The sequence below is a fragment of the Cydia pomonella genome, chromosome 5, assembly GCF_033807575.1.
Source record: "Cydia pomonella isolate Wapato2018A chromosome 5, ilCydPomo1, whole genome shotgun sequence".
Taxonomy (NCBI): domain Eukaryota; kingdom Metazoa; phylum Arthropoda; class Insecta; order Lepidoptera; family Tortricidae; genus Cydia; species Cydia pomonella.
The window spans coordinates 16797039-16821093 of NC_084707.1; the positions used below are offsets into that span (position 1 = coordinate 16797039).

At 36.0% G+C, this 24055-nt stretch overlaps 3 protein-coding genes across 5 annotated transcripts in view; 2 read left to right on the forward strand and 1 right to left on the reverse strand.

The window, feature by feature from the left end:
- The window catches only part of LOC133517899 (large ribosomal subunit protein uL10m), a 147984-nt gene that overhangs the window by 26301 nt on the left and 97628 nt on the right, over positions 1-24055 (forward strand). The gene's annotated exons all lie outside the window — the stretch shown is intronic.
- On the reverse strand, positions 1104-6477 carry LOC133517864 (uncharacterized). Of its 3 annotated transcripts, XM_061851323.1 has the most exons (3): positions 6152-6477; positions 4649-5588; positions 1104-2840 (listed from the first exon to the last, which is right to left on the reverse strand). In XM_061851323.1, the coding sequence occupies exons 1-2, from the start codon at positions 6252-6254 to the stop codon at positions 4651-4653; spliced, it is 1041 nt and encodes a 346-aa protein (XP_061707307.1). In that variant the 5' UTR covers positions 6255-6477; the 3' UTR covers positions 1104-2840; positions 4649-4650. The 3 variants fall into 2 exon arrangements, with proteins under 3 accessions (XP_061707307.1, XP_061707305.1, XP_061707306.1); XM_061851321.1 differs by having other exon boundaries at positions 1104-5588.
- Positions 11383-23138, forward strand: LOC133517893 (tyrosine aminotransferase). The gene is made up of 5 exons (XM_061851364.1): positions 11383-11824; positions 19642-19970; positions 20285-20758; positions 21059-21241; positions 22240-23138. The coding sequence occupies exons 1-5, from the start codon at positions 11680-11682 to the stop codon at positions 22426-22428; spliced, it is 1320 nt and encodes a 439-aa protein (XP_061707348.1). The 5' UTR covers positions 11383-11679; the 3' UTR covers positions 22429-23138.

Below are 24055 nucleotides of genomic sequence, written 5' to 3' on the forward strand. Positions count from 1 at the left end.
TAATTTAACATATTTAAAGCCGTTTTTAGTATAAAAGTTGAATTTTAGGACAACTTTTAGTTAGTATATAACGTAATACGAGCGTTTCAAAAAATTAGAAACAACTCTATTGTTGCTTTTTAACCTACCAGTGGTTTCAGAGAGGTTAGTAGGTATCTGCTTGTATTTCGATGGTTCGTTTTAATGTTACAAGGAACAGTTAGGTAGGAAGGTAAGCGCCCCGCCTCGGCCTCCGAAGAACAAGATAGTTTTAAATAATAGTTTCCTATTTTTAATCAGTATAAAGATAAACGAAGTAACTAAATTTTTGTTAGGTCATGGCACCTTACGTAAGTTTGAAAACATTATTTTTTGTTTGTGTAGATATTGTGTTGTTTTTAGTGCTATTTGATAGGTTTAGGTCTAAAACGGATAGGACAATGGAAATTGTGTAACTAGGGTAATCCGTTTAGAAGTTATTAGGGATTTTCGATGGTGAACATTTACAAAAGTATAATTTTGTATGTTTCTGTTCTGTAAACTTTATGTAAGTATTGTAATAGTAGGCTGGTTTATTGTTTTGTTTTGTAGGATATTTGTACATGAGAATTCGAATTTATTACACTTTAAAATATAACAATCGTGCATTTCGCCAATGTCGAAATCGTCGCAAGATATTTACTGTCACAAATTTGTAAACATTCGACAAGACATTAAAATAAAAGTATTTTAGTTATTATTAATTTATATTTCCATTCTTCCCGTTTTATTCTCAACAATAAATTAAACAACTAGACTAGCCACTACCACGACAGTTTTTTGTGCATAAGCCATAGTCGACAACTCTAGAGCGACCGCCTAGCGTAGGTATGAAAAGTGAAGTACATATAATTATGTGATTGACTTCTGTACCTATCTGTTTTGTGCCAAACATTTGTCCGAGACATATGTCATAACTTTTCTATGAATTTGTCACTTGACACATGTCGAATTGTCAGCTGACTTTTGTTGACGTGGTGAAACTATTGATGGTACTACACCGAACACTGTCTATGACCGTAATATAAAAACAAAAAAAAAACCTCGGAACCCGTAGCAACTAAGTGTAATCAAAGACCACACGTATAATTACAGGATTAAACGAACTTACCTGAAGTGAAGTTCTATCCTGATTATATGTAGTGCTTAGTCCGAGGTAGTTATTACATGTAGTATCCTGATTCCAGCGTCTAACGTCGCGATTTCAGAGCCTAAAAAAAAAAAATAACCCTACCTGGCAACACTATGGTCACCATACTTCATTAAGTTCAGAGCTAATTAAGAGGGTAAGAGATTAAGAGGGTACTATTAATCTTGGGAGGGAAGGGAACTTCCTACCTCGGACTAAGCACTACATATAATCAGGATAGAACTTCACTTCAGGTAAGTTCGTTTAATCCTGTAATTATATTTGTGCTTAGTCCGAGGTAGTTATTACATGTAGATGTTCAGAGAAAATTAATAAGCATTATTTATTTACTTTAAGATGTTTTAATGGAAAATAGAGATTTACTAATGTCACATTTTGTACCTTAGGTACTTATTGTATTCTTAACAGTTAGAATGAGAACAAATTAGAATAAACATAAAGTTTAAATTTTAAATAAACTTAATCGTTGGGTAACAGTCTTATAGTGTAATTATCATAAGCTTCTTAATTATTTTCTTAAAAGTTAATCAACAATAACAATGCGTTTGTACTGTCTTAGTACAAAACATACAGTTTAAACTAAAGAATTAAAATGAAACTTAACTCAGGCCTTGACCCTTAAAGTAACTATACTAAAAACAATAACTTTTTAATCTCCAAGCACTGCCCGGGCAAATTGAACTTGGTCATTAACCATATTAGTTAGTGGTCTATTATAATGTCGGGCAAATATGTGCGACCTTGATGACCAACCTACAGCCTTCATTATGCTGTCTACAGTAAGGCCTTCTCTGTGTGCTCTAGAGGAAGACGCATGTCTAGTGGAGTGAGCTGAAAATCTAGATATATCCACTCCACTATCCTTCATAATTTGTTTAAGCCATCTACTAATGGTCTGAGTGGAAGCTTCTCTGATAGGGCTTTTAAAAGTAAGGAAAAGGTTTTTGAGGGAGCTATTTTCTTGTCGGAAATTTTGAGTAGTTTCTAGATATCTAGTTAAAGTCTTAGCCGGACATATCTCAGGTTTATTACTTAAATATGGTATGCTAAGTATTGTTGGAGGACGTCTGGGCCCAGAGGTCTTCAAAAGGTTTGTAATTAGTATTGTGATACCGTCTGGAGGGTACTTAATATTATTAATTTTAATATAAAAGAGAGTCTGTACTCTTTGGCCTGTTGACAAAATCAGTAACATTGCTAGTTTCTTTGTAAGTAACTCTAGTTGTAAAGATTCTAAGGGATATAGATTTTCTAAGAATGTTAATACTGTGTCTGGGTTCCAGGTATCGTTATACTTAGGTTTCATAGGGCGCAACTTATAAAATCCTTTGAATAAGCGCTTAATTCTCTCATCCGTGCCTATATGGCTGCCAATTATAAGGGATAACGCTGAGCGATAGCAATTAAGTGATTGATAAGACAGGCCATTCTCGAAGCAGTTTGTTAAGTATGATATTATGATAGGGACTGATGGACTGAAAGTATCTATATTATTACGTTTACTGTAAAGCCACCACTGGCGTAAACAACTATTATATTGTTTAATGGAGTTCTTAGATAATGAAGCAATCATAATGTCAACTGAACGTTCTGCAATTAATCTTCTTTTAAACGCTTCCCTGATAATTTGCACGCCGCCAGGATAAGTTGAGTCTGAAGTGGGTGTGGAGTTCTGAAAGGAGACATGAGGAGATCTTCAGATGGTCCGAATGTTAGTATATCTGATATTACCATAGATTTTAACAGTGGATACCAAACTTGAGAAGGCCACAAAGGAAATACTAAAATGCCTGTGGCCTTTTCTGATTTAATCTTGTGAAGAACTTTTAGTAGAATACCAAAAGGGGGGAAAGCATAGAAAAAGGTAGAGTTCCATTTGACTGTGAAAGCGTCAATGTTCCAGGCGAAAGGATCCCTGTGCCATGATATATATTTGTCACATTTATGATTAATTCGTGACGCAAACAGGTCTAAGTCGGGGGCACCGAATTTATTAACAATAATATTAAAAATATCCTCTGCAAGTTCCCACTCTGTATCTACATTAAAGTTGCGAGACTGAAAATCAGCCTCAACATTTTCTTTTGATTTTATGTAAGATGCGAAAATCCACAGATTCCTCGCTTCACACCACCTCCATATTTGTCTAGTAATATCATTTAGTAACGGGTATTGCACCCCACCCATACGGTTAATATATGCTATGGCGGTTGTGTTGTCTATCCTGAGAAGTACTTCACAGTCATTATATTTGTCTGCGAAGCATCTTAGAGCAAAGAAAGCTGCTAAAAGTTCTAAATAGTTAATGTGTTGATTGCGCTCCCATTCAGACCAATTGCCTTGTGCACTCTGGCCATTGCAAAATGCACCCCATCCCATAAGTGAAGCATCTGAGAATATTTCTAGAGAGAAGTTATATTGCTTAATGTGACTACTCTTTACTAGAATGTTCTCTTTCCACCACATTAAGTCTGTTTTGATTGGTTTATTCATGATCATAATTCCTTCAAAATTATCATTATGGCATTCTAGAGCTAAAAACCTTTCTCTTTCTAACTTTTTTGTGTATACAAACCCATAGGGAATTGCTATGCAGACTGATACTAAATTTCCTAGTAATTTTGCAAATTCTCTAATACTGCATGATTTAATTTTAAGGAAGTTTTTAATTAGGGAGTATAAATTATTACGTTTCTTTAGTGTAGGGCTTAAAGTCATGTTTCTTGAATTAATAGTAAAGCCTAAATACTCCTTCACTTGGGATGGAGTTATAGAGCTCTTTTCCTCATTAATTATGAAACCTAAACATTGTAATAAATTACATGTTGTTTGGGTGTTATTTAGACATTCCTTGTAAGTACTCCCAAGACAAATTATGTCATCAAGATAGATAATAATCCTAATACCCTGTTCTCTTAGTGTTTCAATAGCTGGTTTTAAAAGTTTAGTAAAAACTAGAGGAGCCGTAGACAAACCGAATGGCATACAGTTAAATTCATATATTTTCTTATTGAATGTAAATCTTAAGTATTTCTTATGCGATTCATTTATAGGCACCAAATAATATGCGTGTTTTAAATCAACAGTGCACATGTAATCATCTGTTGTAACTAGTTTACATAGTGTCCTAACATCTTCCAGCTTGAAATGTTTTGTTATAATAAAATTGTTTAAACACTTTAAATTGAGAATAAATCTGTGAGACCCATCTTTTTTAGGGATAGTAAAAATACTAGACAAAAATTGATCTTTGCTTGGTTGACATTGGGTTATAGCCCCCATTACAATAAGTTTATGTATTTCCATTGTAATAATCTTTCTCTCAGAGGCATTAAATGTATTATTAAGAGGAACATTATGTTGACTTGGTTCACTATCAAAAGGAATGGAATATCCCTTTATCCAATTTAGGATTGTTTCATCGTTTGTCAAAAATGTCCAACAAGTATAAAAATGTTTGAGGCGGGCAGCAAAATTTACCTTTATGGGTACCTCGCACGACCTCCTCGATGATGGGATGTTGTTGGTCGGCGGGTTGACCTCACTTGTTGAGGTGGACGTTGATGGCTGCGCTGAGGCTTGTAGTTTGAAGTCTGATTGCTTTGGTATGGTCTTGGTTTGTAATTTATGTTGTTTGTTCTGGGCGTGTACTGGTTTGGGGCGGTTTGCCGCCTGGGATTCTGATAGTTTTTTGGTGTGTTTTTGGGTTTTAGAATGTTGATTGTGCGTTTCATTGCAGAAGATGTTTTTACTGATTCCTCTAGTTTAGAATATAAAAACTCAGACCTCTTGTTTTCACTTAGGTTTTGTGTCAATGACTTATCCATAAATGGTGCAATCATCTTTCTGCGAATTTGAGTGTAATTGTAATGCAGGTTACTGAGTAATCTTATGCTGTCACTCAGGGACTTTATTGCCTGCAATTTGTCAAAATCTTTCTTGGTTAGATCATTAATTGTTTCAGTAATTAAAGCAATTGCTCTGCCCAGGTCTTGCTGCCTATCCTTCAGTAAGTTGTCTCTATTAGTCATGGAGTTGTTGAGTAAACCTGCAAATTCTGTATTTAGTCTTGGGGCATCTAACAGTTTGATGTTTCTTGGGATCTTAGTTTTTGATAAGGATTCATGCATTTCTTTATTCATTCCGTCTGTTAGTATAGTATTGATTATCTTAACAATCTCTGGTTTTATTTCAGCTCCATAGTTGGCATTGTCATCTTGTCCTCCTTCTCCGAGGGCAGCTAGTATGTCTTGAGGCAGGTCTTCCTCTGTCTCAATGTCACCTTCCTCTTCTTCATGTTCTTGACTGTGTTCTTGGGTGTCTTCTGGTTTGTCACTATGAGCATTAACTTCTTCTGACTTATTGAAATTTTCATCCACACTATCTTGTTCCAAAATTGATAACGTTTCTGGATCAGTGGCTGAAATTTTTTCATGATATGTTAGATTTCAGTCACACGCTTATGGTAAGTATTTAGGTATATACCCATATTTCAGAGCCACTTGCCTAGTGAATTTGAGTAAGAACTAAAAATATGGGCCCATATCACACCTCTCTTTAAAATAGGCATACTATCTCAACGAGATCCTCCCCTTGATCCAACGGAGTCTGGGGGTATGCTTAGATGTTATCTTCTAAGTTCATTTCACCCAACGGGGACATCGGATTTTCGAAATTCGAAAGAACCCGGCATGAGGTCATGTAAAATATTGTCATTTTCTTAAGGTCCTATAATATCTCAACGAGATCTTCCCCTTTTTCCAACGGAAAATGGGGGTAAAAGACCAGATAGCTTCTCTCAACGAGAGAAACGGGTTCCGAAACTCGAGCAACCCGCTATAGGTTATGAATAATTTTACGCATATTCATAATATCACAACGACATTTTACTGTGCTGAGGTACAAAGCACTCAAAATAACCAGCTACGTGTGGAAAAAAAATTAGTATAACAAGTCTAAATTCAATGTTTGATGAAAGCTTACCAGTCAAGGCTTCTTTGTATCTCTGTATCTTCTTTTCCATCTTCCGTATCTTCCGCAATCTTCGTGCATCGTGTTCCTCACCTTCACTAGCTCTTTTAAGCATCTTTTTCAGACAAATTATGAAATCTTTTATGTAATACCATACATAAAACTATTTATTTTAATGGGACGCGAAACGTTAGTTTATCGCGCGAAAACAGAATGAAGTATGGTGACCATAGTGTTGCCAGGTAGGGTTATTTTTTTTTTTTAGGCTCTGAAATCGCGACGTTAGACGCTGGAATCAGGATACTACATGTAATAACTACCTCGGACTAAGCACAAATATAATGAATCGTCTAAAACGATGTGCTCGGTAATTTATGGAGCAAAAGATGAATGGAATTAAAATCAATGCGTATTGCGTATATGTGTCAATAACAAAAACAAGAGCTAAACGTAAACATTGCACAAAGTTCAAAACAACATTAAAGGTCTATTATATTTATTTGATACGAAAAGGTTTACATAATGTTTCAAGATTTAAAAAAAAAAATGCGCTATGGAATATAAATGTACTTTCGCAAGTGACCAGCGATAGTGCGAGAGTTTTTGAGCCATTTTATTACACCACTAAATTGTTTTGCTATAAAAGAAAAAATATTGTAACTGGAACATTTATTTATAAATAAGTAACTAGCAGTGGCATTCGAGCTTCTTTAAATAACTAAATTCATCTAATCATGTTCAGTACTCCTCATATATGTTCAGTAAAAATTATTTTCGAGGTAATAGTGGATTATACGAGGGTGGATTGAAAAATTCGCGGCCTGAATATTAAAAACAAAACAGAGGTTTTTTAATTTATTTTTATTTTTCTACATAGTCCCCGTCGAATTGAATGTACTTGTTCCATCTGGATTCCAGAGCCATTACACCACTTTTGAAGAAGCTTTCCTCGAGACCTTCAAAATAGGCATCCACCTCAGCTTGGACCTCGGCGTTGCTTGAAAATTTCATACCACCCATATGTTTTTTTTTTAAATTTGGGAACAGATGAAGGTCCGATGGTGCTAAATCGGGTGAATAGGGTGGGTGGGGCAATAATTCAAACCCACATTTGGCAATCTCCGCCATCGATTTTAGTGACGTGTGAACACGTGCATTGTCCTGGTGGAAGATAACATTCTTTGTCAATATTCCAGGTCTTTTTATCTTCAGTATATCTCCACTACTAGACATTTAAATTCTACGAATATAATTGAAAACGAGTGGTCAATACCACTAGATTCCCAATTTCTATTTCTCGTATTTCTAAAATATCAATTCGCCGTTTTCCTTTTCATTTTCGAGTGACGACTTCGAGCGCTCGTAAATCGTAATTCAAAAATCAGCCCCCTGGAATGACATTCGCTTTCATTTCATTAGAGTAAAGTAAGAGCAATTTGCGAATTTCGGTTTTCGCGATAGGACTTTGAGCCCAACTGGCGAAGTAACATACCTCTTAGTTCGAAGTACCTTACAGAAAGCCGCAGCCAAATAAAACTAGACTACTCATAGTGTTGTGTTCCTGCCGGTGAGTAAGGTTGCCAGAGCTCAACGAGGGTGCAGAGTGTCAGGGTCGGCAACGCGCATGTAACACCTCTGGAGTCACAGACGTCCATAGGCTATGGAGACTGCTTACCATCAGGCGGGCCGTATGCTTGTTCGACATCGATGTAGTATAAAAAAAACCGGCCAAGTGCGAGTCGGACTCGCGCACGAAGGGTCCCGTACCATTATCTATAAAAGCGGCAAAAAAAAAAAATGTTTGTTGTATGGGAGGCCCCTTAAATATTTATTTTATTCTGATTTTTAGTTTTTGTTGTTATAGCGGCAACAGAAATACATCATATGTGAAAATTTCAGCCGTCTAACTATCACGGTTCATGAGATACAGCCTAGTGACAGACGGACGGACGGACGGACGGACGGATAGTGGAGTCTTAGTAATAGGGTCCCGTTTTACCCTTTGGGCATGGCACCCTAAAAATAGTCATATTCTAATTTTCTATTTTTTTTTATAAGTTCTTTATTTAACATAATTTAGTACAATGTAATTACTTAATCTAGTGTACATTTCCATCCTAGACAGTAATAACAATAAATTAATACAGTTTAGTGAGCTATAGGCGCTCATTATAAACTTTTTAACAACTTAGTGTTTATAACATTGCCATGGGTAAAATCATACTTACACTAAAGCTAAGAACAGCAGCATAACTATTATTACGTTCGCTCAGATATAGCTTACGTTTGTTGCATACATAAAAACCACCTATAATTAAAACATTTAACGTTCTAATTTTCTATGGGACGATATCCCTTCGCGCCTATATTTTTAGGGTTCCGTATTTAAAGGGTCAAACGGGACCCTATTACTGAGACTCCGCTGTCCGTCCGTCCGTCCGTCTGTTACCAGGCTGTAGCTCATGAACCGTGAGCGAGTGAATGGAGTCGCTTTATACAAATTATTTTAATATTATTGTCTTTAAATAAAAATATAAAATCGGAAATAGAATATACGAGTATATATTTTAGAAACGAGATTGAGATATGTAGTTGTATGAATGGTTTTTGTTTTGAATGACAACATGTAGTCTGCGATTGCCCTGCTTTTAGAAGAACATTTTACTACGTACATAAATATAAAATAAAACGACTTAAAAACACCTAGTTTCCTTGAAATAAATTCAATTTGTTTTATAATTATCTTTTTGATCTACATTTACTTTTGGAGCTTTCGTTTTTCGCAATGTAATGTAAACGTACAGTTAGATACCGGTTAATTATCGACTTTATTACAACAATTCTATGATTGTTGTTATGTTCTTCTTCTAGACATGACGTAAAAATGTTTACGTGCATGAATGTTTTCGATATGTTATTCTTTATTCCCCTTCGCATTTTATGTCTTCAAAAAGTTTCAGTTGTTTTGCAAACAGTAAATACATCTTCAGACGCGTAAAAAAGCCCACCCATGTTTTTTATGTCAATTAACCTGTGGAAATTGCATCTTTCCTTTACAAGAAGAAAATTAGTGCTCATGTCACATCGAATCGATTTGATTAAGTAGTCGGCAACGCGTATGTGAGACCCCTGGTATTTCAGGACTCCATAGGCTACGGTGACCGGTTGCCACTAGGTGAGCCGTACCTATGCCTGTAGTATCAACAAAATGAATTATTAAATATCATAAAATTAGGAAGAATTCACATTAGTTCTGTTAAAATAACAATAGAACTCACTGAAAGAAATATATGCCATCCTTTATTCTTGTTGTTTTGCTATTATAAGCGCATTTTTTCACAGACTATTTCGTCATGTTTGACAGTTGTCGTTGTCGACGGCCGAAACGAGACTGGGAGCAAAACTCATGCTCAAGCCGTTCGAGCATTACTTTACCGTTTTTTGCCCCTACGGCCCCCGGCTACGGAACCCTAAAAAAGCTGAGAGAGCCCCTCAAGCAAAAAAAACTGTAATCTTCTTCTTCCTCGCGTTGTCCCGGCATTTTGCCACGGCTCATGGGAGCCTGGGGTCCGCTTGACAACTAATCCCAAGATTTGGCGTAGGCACTAATTTTTACGAAAGCGACTGCCAGCTGCCCTTCCAACCCAGAGGGTAAACTAGGCCTTGTTGGGATTAGTCCGGTTTCCTCACGATGTTTTCCTTCACCGAAAAGCGGCTGGTAAATATCAAATGATATTTCGTACATAAGTTCCGAAAAACTCATTGGTACGAGCCGGGGTTTGAACCCGCGACCTCCGGATTGCAAGTCGCACGCTCTTACGGCTAGGCCACCAGCGCTTCAAAAAAAAAAAAAAAACTAATAAACACTCGTAAGGTTGATTAAATTGCAAACTGATTTCGGAAATGTTTATTGTTATATTTTTTAACATTTTCCTTAATAATGAAATAACTTTTTCACTATGAAAAAAAAATGTTTTGGAATGTACAATTGGAGTCACTAGACTTTGAAATTTTGCCCCCTCTTCATAGTTAATTTAAAAATAATATATAGGTACTTTCAATATGTCTGGTTGCGTTGTTCATAGCAATTCCAAAGTTCAAATCGATAGCTTAAGTGTTTCTCTAGATATTTAGCGATGAGACAGACAGACAGACGGACGATCAGAGTCGCAGGTTTGTTTTGCACCTTTTTAGTACGGAAACCTAAAGACACAAATCATAAAAAAATATATCATATGTAATTATTTGATTTGTTCCCTAGTTGTATAGTAATCATGTTTAAAGGTAGGTACCGAAGTAACTTTAAACTTGATGAGACTGGTTAAATTGTATGAAAAGTCATTGTGTTTATTTAAAAAAATCTTTACCACCGACAGCGATAAAGGAGGCTTGACAAATTATAGTAGTATTACCTAAGATATACCTAATATACTTAAGTATACCTAAGGTGTTTAGTATTAGTTTTTAACTAAAACGTTTATGCTACGGTTTAGCTACAGTTTTCTATTGTTATCGCTTTATTTTTAGCATGAAACTAATTTGATTCACATTAAAATAATGAACCCTACTAATAGGTATATCATAAATGTGAAAGTTTGCATGTCTCAATGTTTATAATAGTTAATAACAGGTATTATTTAATTGATTTTCTACTTATAACGGTAAAAGTGGCAAAAGTTTAGGCCTTATATCAGACCCGTTTTCGGAGTATTTTTCCGTTTCACCAAATACATTTATGAAATGTAAAAAAATGGTTCATATGCAAAAATATCAAACATTAAACATTTTTGGCAATTAGAAACAAATAACTATTTTACACTTCAAATATTGTTAACGATGTGCTGATATTCCGTGAAACGGAAAACGATTATCAGGCACGAAAACGGGACTGATTTCGGGCTCATTAACGGGAAGTTTGGATGTAATTCGCGATTTTGTGTTATACCTATTATTAAGTTTAAAAGGCTTGCAACGCGCATGTTCGAGTCGCAGGCGTCCATAGGTTGTGGTGAGTGCTTACCATCAAGTGGGCCGTAAGCTTGTTTACCACCGCCGTGGTATTAAATTTTTTTTTGGAAAAGTTAGTAAACGTATTTAAATCAAACTTCTCAAAAGGAATCAAATACATTTATTTTAAATTCGAGTACCACAACCGGTTATTAGATGTATTACTTGGAATATATTTTATTAAATATGAACTTTCTATTATAAAAAAAATGCATTCGACATACTACTTATTTAAACTGCGCACATTGAAGCCACTGCGCATTCAACGCTTTATATATTTTATGTATAAACCGGGGCCAATGGTACGAAGAGTGGAGTAGTTTATGGAGGTAAGGGTGGAATGTTTACAACTAGCTCCACTGTCGTCATCTCATCTGCATTTTGAAACCAGTTCCGCGGCTCGATCACGCCAACCGTCTCACACCAGATCGGTTTCTATACAAAACTGAGGTGTATCGGTAAGCGGACACTATTCACGATTGTGTTCTCTAAAGTGTCACCATAGCGTTCAACATTTTGCAAGTTGTGTGCCCATGTCGCAGCGGTCTCTGAGCAGGGAGGTGTGGGAGGTGCGTGCTTCAGCGTTGGCTCGCAACACCCATAACGTGATCAGGGAGATTGTTGAGAACTTACAAGTGGAACCGCACCCTAATAAGCAGCTAATTGCTCTTTCCATTGGTGAGTTCAGTAGGCGTGCGACAGTGATGTGTTTGTTACAAGGTGTGAGGACTAATTAAGCAGCTTTTAGGGTGCTGTACATATAATGCAAAATGAAAAGGTTAGATAGTATCGAATGTCATTAAAAGATAGGTAAGTGCCTACTTAAACAATCTGAGGGGGTAAACATTTTGATTATAAAATATTAATGAATGTAATGATTGATATATATTTAAAAATATATATTATACATTTATCCAAACGATTACAGTTAGACCAGCAAGCTTGTTGGCAGCGATTTTGATAGCCCAGGCGGTCTAAGTGGTATTTAAACGTCATAATTAATCTCATAGAAATATGACGTTTAAAATAACATTTGCACCGCCAGGGCCATTAACATCGCTGAAAACTTAGCTTGGTCTAACACTACACCGCCCTGAGTTTTTCTACGCTAGCGTGTCAAAAAGTAGAAGTTTGCTTAAACAAGTTTGCTGGCACGAACTGAGACGTTAGGAAAAAGTTTTCATTAAACTGTCAATACATTTTTTTTTTTAAATAATTTTGGCATTTTTGGAAAATAATACCTAATAATCATCTACTTCGCTTTGACTATTAAGGCCATTATGGGAGTGGGACAGATTAGTTGTGACGTCCCACGGGTAAAGGCACCTTGGCGGTCGGCGCTTACGACGCTCCAATACTAATGCGGTGCTACGCCACGTAAGCGCCAACCGAACCGCCACAGGTAGTACGTACCTTTTCCCATGAAACGTCACAGTTATTTGACAACTGACAAATTTGAAAAAAAGGTATACTTTTTCTCGAAAGTTCTCACTTTAGCCACATCGAGCGCGATTATTTTCTTGAGTTCCCCCACCACGCACTTCGCCCAAGTTAAGTTCTATTAGACATTACCAGAACCCTCGGCGCGCTACGACACACGTTTTACACTTTTTTGGGTTCAGTACCCCTAGTGTAACTAAATTCGATTTTGAAACGTGACGAACGCGTTTGCGTTAAGTCTCATTTTGTATAGGATTTTGAGTTTCCAAAACGTCCCGCTTGGCGCGCTCTTTCTAAATCCAATACAAAATGAGACTAAACGCAAACGCGTACGTCACGTTTCAAAATCGAATTTAGTTACACTAGGGGTACTGTACCCGAGGGGTGATAGACGGAACACGAAACCCTACTCTATCACAAGAACTGGAATAGGTTAGGGGTGTATTAAAATTTACATTTGATATAATATTACACCATTTTATTTTACTCGCTTAACTTTATTTATGATAGTTTTAGGCGGCGGACTGGGTAAATAAGAAAATTAAAAAGCCCTTATTGTTAAGATTTCTATTTTCTTGATAATTTTGAAGGTAGATTATTTAGAAGTTTTGAAAGAAAATATTCCCTTCTCTCGAAAACAGAGCCTAAAATTTTGAAAAAAAAAATAATGACAGAAAATAGTTTACTACCTACCCAAGTAAGAAAATAGTTCATTATCTACCAATATATTACAGGAATACAGCTACCTTCGAAAGTTCAAGCGTGAGTCGTGCTGGGGAAAAATACATTTGGTAAAAATGTTAGATGGGTGATTACGGAATCCTTGGGGCGCCAGTCCGACTCGCACTTAGCAGGTTTATAGGGATCCGTAGTCAACTAGGAACCCTTATAGTTTCGCCGTGTCCGTCTTTTTGTCTGTTCGTCCGCGGCTTCGTACGTGATCGTAAGTGCTGGAAAGCTGAAATTTGCCATGAATATATATATCAGTTACGACAGACACAGTCGGAAAGGATGAGCGTCGCTCATTCTGCTCTACCGACCGTAAGTGAAGTATGTGTATAAACGCAGAGTTAAAAGCAATCGAAGAGCTCGTAGACTGTCTTACATGATAGACGGTATTCTCCACATTGACCATCCATCCTTAGATTCTTATTAAGAGTGTCCCCCCCCCCCCCTTCCGCGCGTATTAGCGAATTATGTTTGACCGCGGATATCATGTTTTTAACTTTTTAAACTTTAATTTGTTTAAGTTTTAAGAAAAACAAATGTAATCGATGAGTTCCCTCGAAAATAAAATTGCGCATTTCTCAAAGCAATATACCTAATATTTTTAACTTTCGGTGTAAGTACTTAAAATTCTTCCAAATTTTTAAAGTGCGTTGAAGGTCTATGTTAGTGATTTCTTTCTATCGCGAGAATGTCAAAAAGTCAGGATTCGAATCGATAAGTCACTAGAGAAAATCCTCCAGGTTGCTTATACGAGTAACATTTTTGGCATATTGAGACCTGATAAAAGCGGCTCGATTTTTCAAAAACTGCTCTCGGCACCTTAATATGAAGTACTCGTACTTATCTTATAGGAGTATCGATACTTATGATTTCTTAGATGCAATGCAATACAATACAATAGGTTATTAGGTATTGTTATTAAAATCTTTATACGCCTGCACTCTTTTTATTGCCGCTATTATTTTATTGCTCATAAATAAATAATAAATTTAAAATTAAGGTCAAAAATACTTCAAATTTTCTCTTAAATGTCCCATGACCGGATGCTGTTAACAAAACTATTTATAGAAATGATTTTTAAGCTTTTATCACTTTAAAACTTGTGATAATTCGTTTATTGATGTGTTAGTATGTAGACTACGTAGGTAAGGGTTTTGCAGCTAAATTAGCTCGTTGCAACTTGCTCCCCAGTGTCTAGTCGGCAATTAATTGATTGAAAATCACATGGAATTATTGGCGACATCTGTACTGTACATACCTATCCAGTTGATCCGACGCTGTTAGAGATCAGTCTCTCCTCGGCCACCTTCACCTTCACCTCAGTCACCTTCAGAGGTGAGAATAGGAAACTAGGTGATAAGACACAACATCATTGAGTTTGGGTTTATTACAATTGTCTCGAACGAAACAAAATACGAACAGGGATACAAAAATATAAAGCTTGTACTTGATAGTTTTCTTTGGAAAGCAGCATCATTTGCATTAATTTATTTTTATGTCTATAATGGAGAAACCTCAAACATGCTGTGATATTTTTGACAACAATTTCATGTTTGTTACAAGTTTTTATCGCTAACTGTACTATGCTTTCCACAGGCAACTAATACTCATCAAGACTGTTCTAAAAACCCCAAACACATTTAGGTTGCATTATTTTATCACAGAATAGGGTTGTTTCCTATTTTTTAAACGCTTGTATTACATTATACATATGTATATTAACTAAAAGTTGCCCTAAAATTCAACTTTTATACTAAAAACGGCTTTAAATATGTTAAATTAACAAAATATACTTTGACAGATGCTTTCGCGCCCAAAACGCTGTTTGAAAATTGTGTGACGTCACAGTTTACGGTTTGACACATAACTACATACACACGTAGAAGTTACGAACAGTCAACTGACATTTGTCATTTGTTGTTTATCACCTAACAGTGTCAATCCGAGAGTTGTGACGTCATCAGAATCTTCAATGACGTTTCGAGTTTGGTCACGTGACGTATGTGCCAAAAGATATTTTAAATTCAGTATTTACAATAATATGGTCATTACAGGTCCCCTAAAAGTAGTTTAACATGTTCTTATAATCCAAAAGAATTTATTGGGATATAATTCTGCCCTAAGATTTGTAGATGGAAACAACCCTATTTCTATGGCCATCCCCTGTCTCCATCATCAGATCAGCTCGATGGTATCATAATATTGTATTGTCACCCGACTTACATATGTATGCAAATTTTCAGCTTCATTGGAAGTCGGGAAGTGGGTCAAATTTAACTTGCGGGGTTTGATCTAGGGCTCGCGGTCGTGTCCGTGATTCGTGAACCCGTAGCCGTGCGCCCGGTTTCGTGTTTCACGGCAACGGTTTTATGGTCCGTTCCGCACGTGACATTCGGCTACGTGAAATTAGGGTACGTGAATCCGTGTAAATCCGTGTAGGCGTGATCACGGCTTCACGTATCTTAAGAACACGCCGGTTCGGTCCGCCCGCGACGTTGAGTGAAGATACGATGCGGTCTCTAAGAGCTACGAATAAAAATGTATCGTGAGTTTTTTATTCATAGCTCTAATTCCGTTTCATTACTTTTGAATTAAAATTTATTTCCAATAGTAAGGCCTTTTAAATATTAATGAGTAATAAATGAAAAGAACCAAACATTGATTACAATGAATAGCTACTTTAATAAACAGGTTGCTAAAATACGACAAATAATACGACAGGAAAACTCATTATTTGTGCGATCATTGCACAAGGTACACATCAAGCTGTATCTCCGACTCTGGTGGCATATCTCCACACCCAACTTCTCTTCATTGTTAATAGTTTAAACACACCATTAGAGTAACACTAATCATACACTAACAATAACAAAAAAAAAATTACGAAACAACAACAAAAATAACTTTAAATTCACGGCTAAATTAAAACTTGAAGACCAACTGTGATGTCAGGATTAACTAATGACAATGAATGTGAGTTCAAAATTCTAAACTGCCCCCTCCAGATTAAATAAAAAAATACCACGAATTTGTAAAACAAAACATCGCGGTCACTTCTTTCAACTTCACGAACAAAAGGTAAAGCCCACAGCTACTTATGTATATTGTTTGTTTCATTTTAATAGGTCGCTCGCAAATCTTATTATCTTTGTCTGCACGTGCAACTACACTTATTATCTACAAAAAAAACCCGGTATGTTGGCTTAGCTTGTTAGTCATACAATAAAACACTCTAACAATAATATGTCATTATTACCTTCAATCTAGAAACAAAACAGTACTCTTTAATGTGCCGAAAGTCCGAAACTGATAAGTACTGCAGCTGCGTACTTTTTTTTCCGTGGCCCCGTACATGTGTTTTTGTTGAATTTGTTTACCTGTATTATCTTTATCATACCTACCAAAGATTTGCAGAAATTTACCCTTTTGTTTCTTTGGATTAGGATTGCCTTGTTTATATTTAGGCTACGTTATATTCTTTGATAGTAGCCTTGATTTAATAATGACAACCAGTAGCACAGCGTTGCTTTAGTTCATAATTTTATAATGATACTTACTAGGGAGTTTTACACCTTATATTTATATTAGTGCAATGCAACGAGCAGGTCACTAGTTTTGACTAAAATCAATAGCTGGTTATACAAAAAACAGAATAACCCCATAAATTATTTAGATATAACCATTATATTCAAATCGATGCAAAAATACAATTTAAGTTTAATTCACACGTAAATGTTTGTCCGATGTACGTCCCGTATTCAATATACTAAGTGGTAACTCAATTCAATAATACCTAGTCCTTATTTATTTTTCTCCCGGGCGTGTCGAACCTACGAGACGTGCGATAAGTACCTATCCAACGGAACCGAGCCCGAAGCTCCACGCACGAACGCAGGTACGGGCTACGTATCATGGCGTGTCACGGCGTGTCACGTGAATCCGGACGCGAACGCAGGTACGAGGTACGTACCTTGCCGTGTTCGTGAAATTCGTGATCTTAGTACCGCCGGGCTTAAGAACCCGTAGCTACGGATCGGCGTGTATCACGGATATCAGGAGCCCTAGTTTGATCCGTACAAACATATTTAATTAGATACACTACATACAATTTGACCCCGCTGAATCCGAATATGCCGGTTGCCCGATCGAAATCTTGACCGGAAGTGAGCTATTCAAAATATAATAATTGTTGCAAGAAAAAACTTGCTTTTCTGAAAGTCTGGAGTGCCTATGGCTGGCATGGTTCAAAATATACAGCCTTTTAAAGATAAGAAAAAAACCGTCGCACCAAAATACGAAATCCCGGGGTAAATAGTGAGGCCTCGCTATGCCTCAAAATGTACCGGAAGCGCTTTAATTTTATTTATATTATTTTTAATATTTTTGTCATTTATTAAGCTATGGGGACATTTAATCTATGTGCGTACAATAAACCTTTTTTATATTGTAAAAATGCGTCTAGTATAAGAAATATGAGAATTCGTACAAATATTTAATGGACAATCGTTTAATTAATCAATTATTTGGGATTATATGGTGTCAGTGTCAGCGAAGACCGAAGACCTGCCTCAATGTGACATCCTCCGTCGGGCTTTCGTCAACATCAACGTCCCAGCCATTCTCGAGGGCCGGCAAAGCGCATGTAACTCCTCTGGATAGGCTACGGGAGACTGCTTACCATCAGGCGGGCCGTATGCTTCTTTGCCACCGACGTAGTATAAAAAAAACAAGAAAGGCTTTTGATCTGAAGTACACTATTTTAAAGCATCATTTGTGAATAGCGCCATCTATCGGTAAATTGGCTAACTAATTTGCGCGACCTGTGTAGGTACCTATACAAGGTGCCCGTGAGCATTGCGAGACATTTTAACTAAGCATTCCTGGTAATATTTAGAAACTAAAATGTCGTATAAAATTTTCTGGATTAGGCCTAGTTTCAGAGATAATTAAATGTTTTTCGAAATCATTCTTTCGCCATAAGTCGGTACAAAACACATTTTTGACTGCGGTATTGCCACTTTGAGGTCTAGTCTGGACATACCTATTGATTGACATCGAAAAATTTAAAAAAATGTATTCGAGAGAGGCTACCCCAAATAAAAAAAAAACTTTTTAGTTAATTTCATGTTATGTGTTTATCAATAAAAATTACGTTTTATGTACAGGAGTGTTCAAAAAAAGGGGGAAAAAAATACAACATTGTTTTTAAAGTCATATAACATTTTTTGCTTCTGTTGCCATCAGGAATGCACCGTTAAAATTTCTCGCAATGCTCACGGGCACCTTGTATGTTGGTGTTTATTACCTTATTCATTGTTATTATGTGAACCGATGTCAATTTATTTGAATGAAAGTGTTTTTAGTGTAATCTTGTAGAAGGAGGTTAAATTGCAAATAAAATTAGAAAATGTTTTTCACAATTTAAAAAAAGTTTTCAAAATAGAGGTGTGATTATATTTTTCCTGTAATATGTATAAAAATAAACCAATCACAGTTATGCAAACATTTGATAATTTTTTGTTGGTAAACTTGGGAGACAAGGAAAAGAAAATTATGCCACATTCGTTCAAAAAAGTTTTTAATGTTCGATTTCAGCTTTTTCAAACGATACCCCACCCCAATTGTTCTGGTAACTAGACATTGAAATTTTGCCTACTGTTTATATTGGGCATTCTCTATAGTTAATAAAAAAATAACACTTTCAAATCTTTCAATGTGTCTGGGATAGCGTTGTTCATTTCAAATCGATAGCTTAAGTAGTTCTCGAGATATTTAACAATGTGATAGACAGACGGACAACGGACAGAGTCACACCATAAAGGTTCTTTATGCACCTTTTTGGTACGGAACCCTAAAATAAAAAGGAAAAGCTAATTCTGAAACCTTAGGGTACTTTAAATGTTAAATTAAAATTAATTTTACCTATCATGAATTTTAAATAGCTATAGTACCTAAAGTTGACTAGTGGAAAAACGTGATTTTTGTAAGAATTAGAGGAGTAGGTACAATATCAATTAAGTCAAGGTTAACAAGGTTGCCATTCTAATATGCCAAAATCCAAAAGCCGGATTATTTAGGGAAATTGATAATGTATTGCACAATAAGTCACAATCAAGTTAATATAACAAGTCAATAAATATTTATTCTAAAACTTATTAAATAAAAAAATACAATCATTAAAATACTTAAGGACTAACAAATAAACTTAACTATAAATAAAACTAAACCTAAACTAACCTCTAAACAACAATAATATATTTATCTGTGTCATAAATATTATTTGCAGATCATACTTTTGGTAATGGTAACTTAATATATTTTTTTAGGTGACCCAACTACATTTGGAAACCTTAATCCACCAGATCAAGTCCTACAGGCTGTGCGGGACAGCATCGAATTGCTTAGCTCTAGAAGTTACGGCCCCGGTAAAGGACACCAAGATGTCAGGGACGCAGTGGCCGAGTACTGTGCCCACCAGGGACCGATTACAGCCGAGGACGTCATCCTCTGCAGCGGCTGCTCTCACGCCATCGAGATGGCCGTTACTGTGCTGGCTGATGCCGGTCAGAACATTTTGGTGCCGCGGCCGGGGTTCTTGATATACAGAACCTTATCCGAAGGCTTAGGAATTCAAATAAAATATTACAATTTGTTGGTAAGTACTGATATTTAACTTAAAAAAAATGATTTAAGAAGTACTTATATCTGCATGGAAAAATATAAACCTAGCTTGTGGACACGTGGTTCAGTTATAAATAAAATTTGCAAAATAGCCTCGTTTATTGAAATGTGGAAGTAGATAAACAAGAGTCGATGGCATTCAAGTTTCTAGAGGCATAACAAGTTTTCATTTGATTGTAGACTAGTTTGCATATTGATTCATTTACGTATGATCTTCTTGGTTACTGCGTAGGTATGCGTCAAGGGAATTTAGAAGCTTACTTCACTACATTGTATCACTATTTACAGCCTGATCAGCAATGGAAAGTCGATCTTGATGATCTCGAGGGACAAATAGACGACAAAACCGCGGCAATAGTTATTATAAATCCGTCGAATCCTTGCGGTTCCGTGTACAGTAAAGAACATTTGACTGAAATATTGGATATTGCGTCGAGAAATCGTGTTCCCATAATAGCAGATGAGATATACGAGCATATGGTGTTTTCTGGCAATCAGTACCATGCTCTTTCCTCGCTTTCAATTGATGTTCCTGTGCTCTCTTGTGGTGGACTGACTAAGAGGTTTCTAGTGCCGGGTTGGAGGATGGGCTGGGTGATCATACACGATCGCCAGAATATATTTGGGAAAGAAGTTCGCAGAGGTTTGAATAATATGACTACTAGGATACTTGGCCCGAATACGCTAATTCAGCGTGCGTTACCCGCTATACTGCAACTAACGCCACAGAGCTTTTTCGACGATGTTATAATGTTTCTAGAGGTGAGTGGAAGTTTCTGGTCGCCCGCGTGCTTATCGGTTAGTAGGCGCCGGTGTAGTATTTTAATTAGGATGAAGAAATTTGAATAGATTAAGTGAGAGGTGGATATGGTTAATTCCACGGCTGCTCTACGGTTATTTCGATACCGTTTATTTATTCTTTAATAAGCAGTATTTTCTTTCTATAAAATATAAATGACGAAGAATCACAAACTAATTAATGTGTTACCATTACTGACATTTGAACAAAACAAAAAACGGGCTGCGAGTATAAATTATCTTATACCTTGTTTATGTTTACAGAGCCAAGCCAAGCTGGCTTACGAGGCATTGCGCCGAGCCCCCGGATTGCGGCCCGTGATGCCTCAAGGGGCCATGTATATGATGATTCAAATAAAGATGTCCCTATTTCCTCAGTTCGACAACGAGCTTCAATTCGTCGAGCGACTGGTGTCAGAACAATCAGTTTTTTGCCTACCTGGAAAGGTTAGAAAAGAATATACATTGTGCAACGAGGGGGGTAAGTGAGTTCTCGGAAGCGAGGGTGGTTAAAGACCCGAGTTCTCAATATTCTTACCCCCGGAGTTACAATGTTTTTCATGAAGAAAAAACAAAATTTTAAGGGGAATTATTCTTAAATACGGTGACATGAATAATGAAACATTCGTCCGCCATATTGTCATTTGTTGACAGGTTAGGCATCGAAGGCATAGACCTATTCGGCATTCAGCCACGATTGAAAGTAATGTAAAAATATTTTAAACGGCTATTAAATCAATCAAATTAAATATTTTTAAACATAATCAAACATATTAAATTATTAACGGCAGTATTTTTAATGTAAAACTCATTTACGCTACTTGGTTTGTATGAATTAGTGTCATAATAAAAAAAAAAGTTATAGCTCCCAAGGGAGATATAGCTTTTTTTTTTCACAATCCATAACACCCGCGGGAACAATATACTTAGGCCATTGTCTTTCAGTACATCTGCATGAAATAAGATCCCTACCCGGACTTCATTCAAAATGTTTTTTTATTTTTTATTAAATAAGTTACACCCTAATAGGGATCTTTGCTTTTTTTAGTTGATAATTAATGAGGGATGTATGTAATATTTTCTTTGCGATTTACCCCCTTATTTATAAAACTTTACGTGCCTGATTAAATTAAATTATGTTTTATCCCTTTCTCACAAATACATAAGTCAAAATGACAGATAAAGACAAACGATTCGCAGCTAATTCAGGTAACGCGTTTATGAATAACGCCATTAAACAACTATACCTCGCGCGGTGAGAGTCAGGAGGGCGGGTGTACCTAAATTAAAATAAACAAAAAGCATAAGTACCATATTTTTATTACGACAGGAATTAGTACGTTGGTGTTTATCTCATAATACCGCGGGAGGCGCCACACTTATTTACACAATGTAAACATAACTTTTTAAAAGTGATCACTCTTGAACTCTGGGTTTGTTTACAGTGTTTCGAGTACCCTAACTACATGCGGATTGTTCTGACAGTACCGGAGGACATCATGCGCGAAGCATGCGATCGCATAACGGTATTCTGCAGAGAGCATGTCGCCTCCAGAGACAACCTGAAGGAAGTCGATACTAATTCTGTTTCTGTGGAGCCTGTCAGCGAAGTCATCTGTGAACACGAACCATAAATGTTTATATGACTTTCGAAACTCATTTCTTTGAAAGCACTTGTAGGTACTTGTGTTTGATTTGAGACAATAATTGAAGACTGCTTCTCCATATAACCCCCCCTCCATCTCCCATTTTCCTCTCTGGATATTGACATATGTAATTGGTTTTTTTTAAGTCAGTTGGTATATTAACCCACAACTATGCCCCTTTGATACTACCTTAGGGATACTACGTTTTGATGGAAAAGCGGTACGATATGTCCACTTTGATCTTAATGTGATTTTTATACATTAAATATACTTACATATTTTATTTTAATGATAGGTATTATAGTGCCATCTTAAAAATAAATTTTAGGTTCCCTTTTCTTTATGTTTCATGTTGTTTTCGTATTCAGCATTACAAGCTCTATACAACAAAGGTAGGTATTGTTGAACATGGTCGCGTCTCTACCAGTCGTATGGATAAATTACTACGTTTGTAAATCTCTATATTTCGGTACTATAGAGGCAATTATAGATCGTGTCATTTACGAAGACGCGTGCAGTGACTTGTATTGTCATGTCATTAAAGGTTAAATTTGTCAAATCTGCGCGTCATCGTGGATGACACGAACTATAAGTTCAATAATAGGGATAACATGTTATATGCAAAGAGCATATAATCACTACGTTTGTTATATGTTTAAGCTAGATCTAAATATAATTATTAAAATATTCATTTCCGATACGTTCTTTAATTTACTTTTCTCATAAGAAATGTTAAAACATTTGTTTGTGACTTAAATCAGACTAGCCTGCTACTACATAGGTACTTATAATTAGGGTTCCTTACCAAAAAGGTACAAAAGGAACCCTTATGGCGCGACTCTGTCCGTCCGTCCGTTTGTCTGTCTGTCACATCGCTAAATATCTCAAGAACCACTTCAGCTATCGATTCGAAATTTGGAATATTTATGAAATGATCAACGTTAACCCAGACACATTGAAAGTATTTTTAACAAAAAACATAACCGTTTGCAGCATTTATGACATATTTTAGACTACTCTATAACATATCTTCTGTTGGTGATCCTAATAAACAAATATAAAAGTAGGAATGATAAAATAATAATAATTATTATTATTTTATCATTCCTACTAATAATAATATATTAATTAATAATTATTATTAATAATTATTAATTAATGATTATAATTAATTATTAGTAATTTGTTCTTAGAGTGATACTCGCAAAATTATAACTTTATCTACACATTTTATGAAATTTCCCAGGTTTCAGTTACTATTTTTCTTTTCTTATTCTCTTTTTCTTTGTATCTTAAAGATTTACAATTTAATTTACATTTACAATTCTTGTACAGCACAAGTCACAAGCCTACCCACAGATGATATTTTATTTTGTGTAAATCCCGGGGAGTTCTGTTATTGGCTATGCTTATGAGTTGAGTACTCATGTTTTTTGTATATCGCGGTTCTGTTATTGGCTATGCTTATGAGTACTCATGTTTTTTGTATAACTCTCGGTGCGCGAGTAAAACGAACTCGCACTTGACCGGTTTTTTTTTAAATATGGACGCTTTGGATCGGATATTAAGAGACAAAATATTCGATACTTTAAAGTCATTACGAGTATCAAATGAT

What these genes read in the sequence shown, in the direction of transcription:
- LOC133517864 (XM_061851321.1), bottom strand. Translation starts at nt 4,474, where the DNA reads ATGGAAATACATAAACTTATTGTAATGGGGGCTATAACCCAATGTCAA.
- LOC133517893 (XM_061851364.1), top strand. Translation starts at nt 11,680, where the DNA reads ATGTCGCAGCGGTCTCTGAGCAGGGAGGTGTGGGAGGTGCGTGCTTCA. An exon ending in GCTAATTGCTCTTTCCATTG is followed by an intron (nt 11,825 to 19,641) that starts GTGAGTTCAGTA and finishes ATATTTTTTTAG; the next exon opens with GTGACCCAACTACATTTGGA. An exon ending in ATGTTATAATGTTTCTAGAG is followed by an intron (nt 20,759 to 21,058) that starts GTGAGTGGAAGT and finishes TTATGTTTACAG; the next exon opens with AGCCAAGCCAAGCTGGCTTA.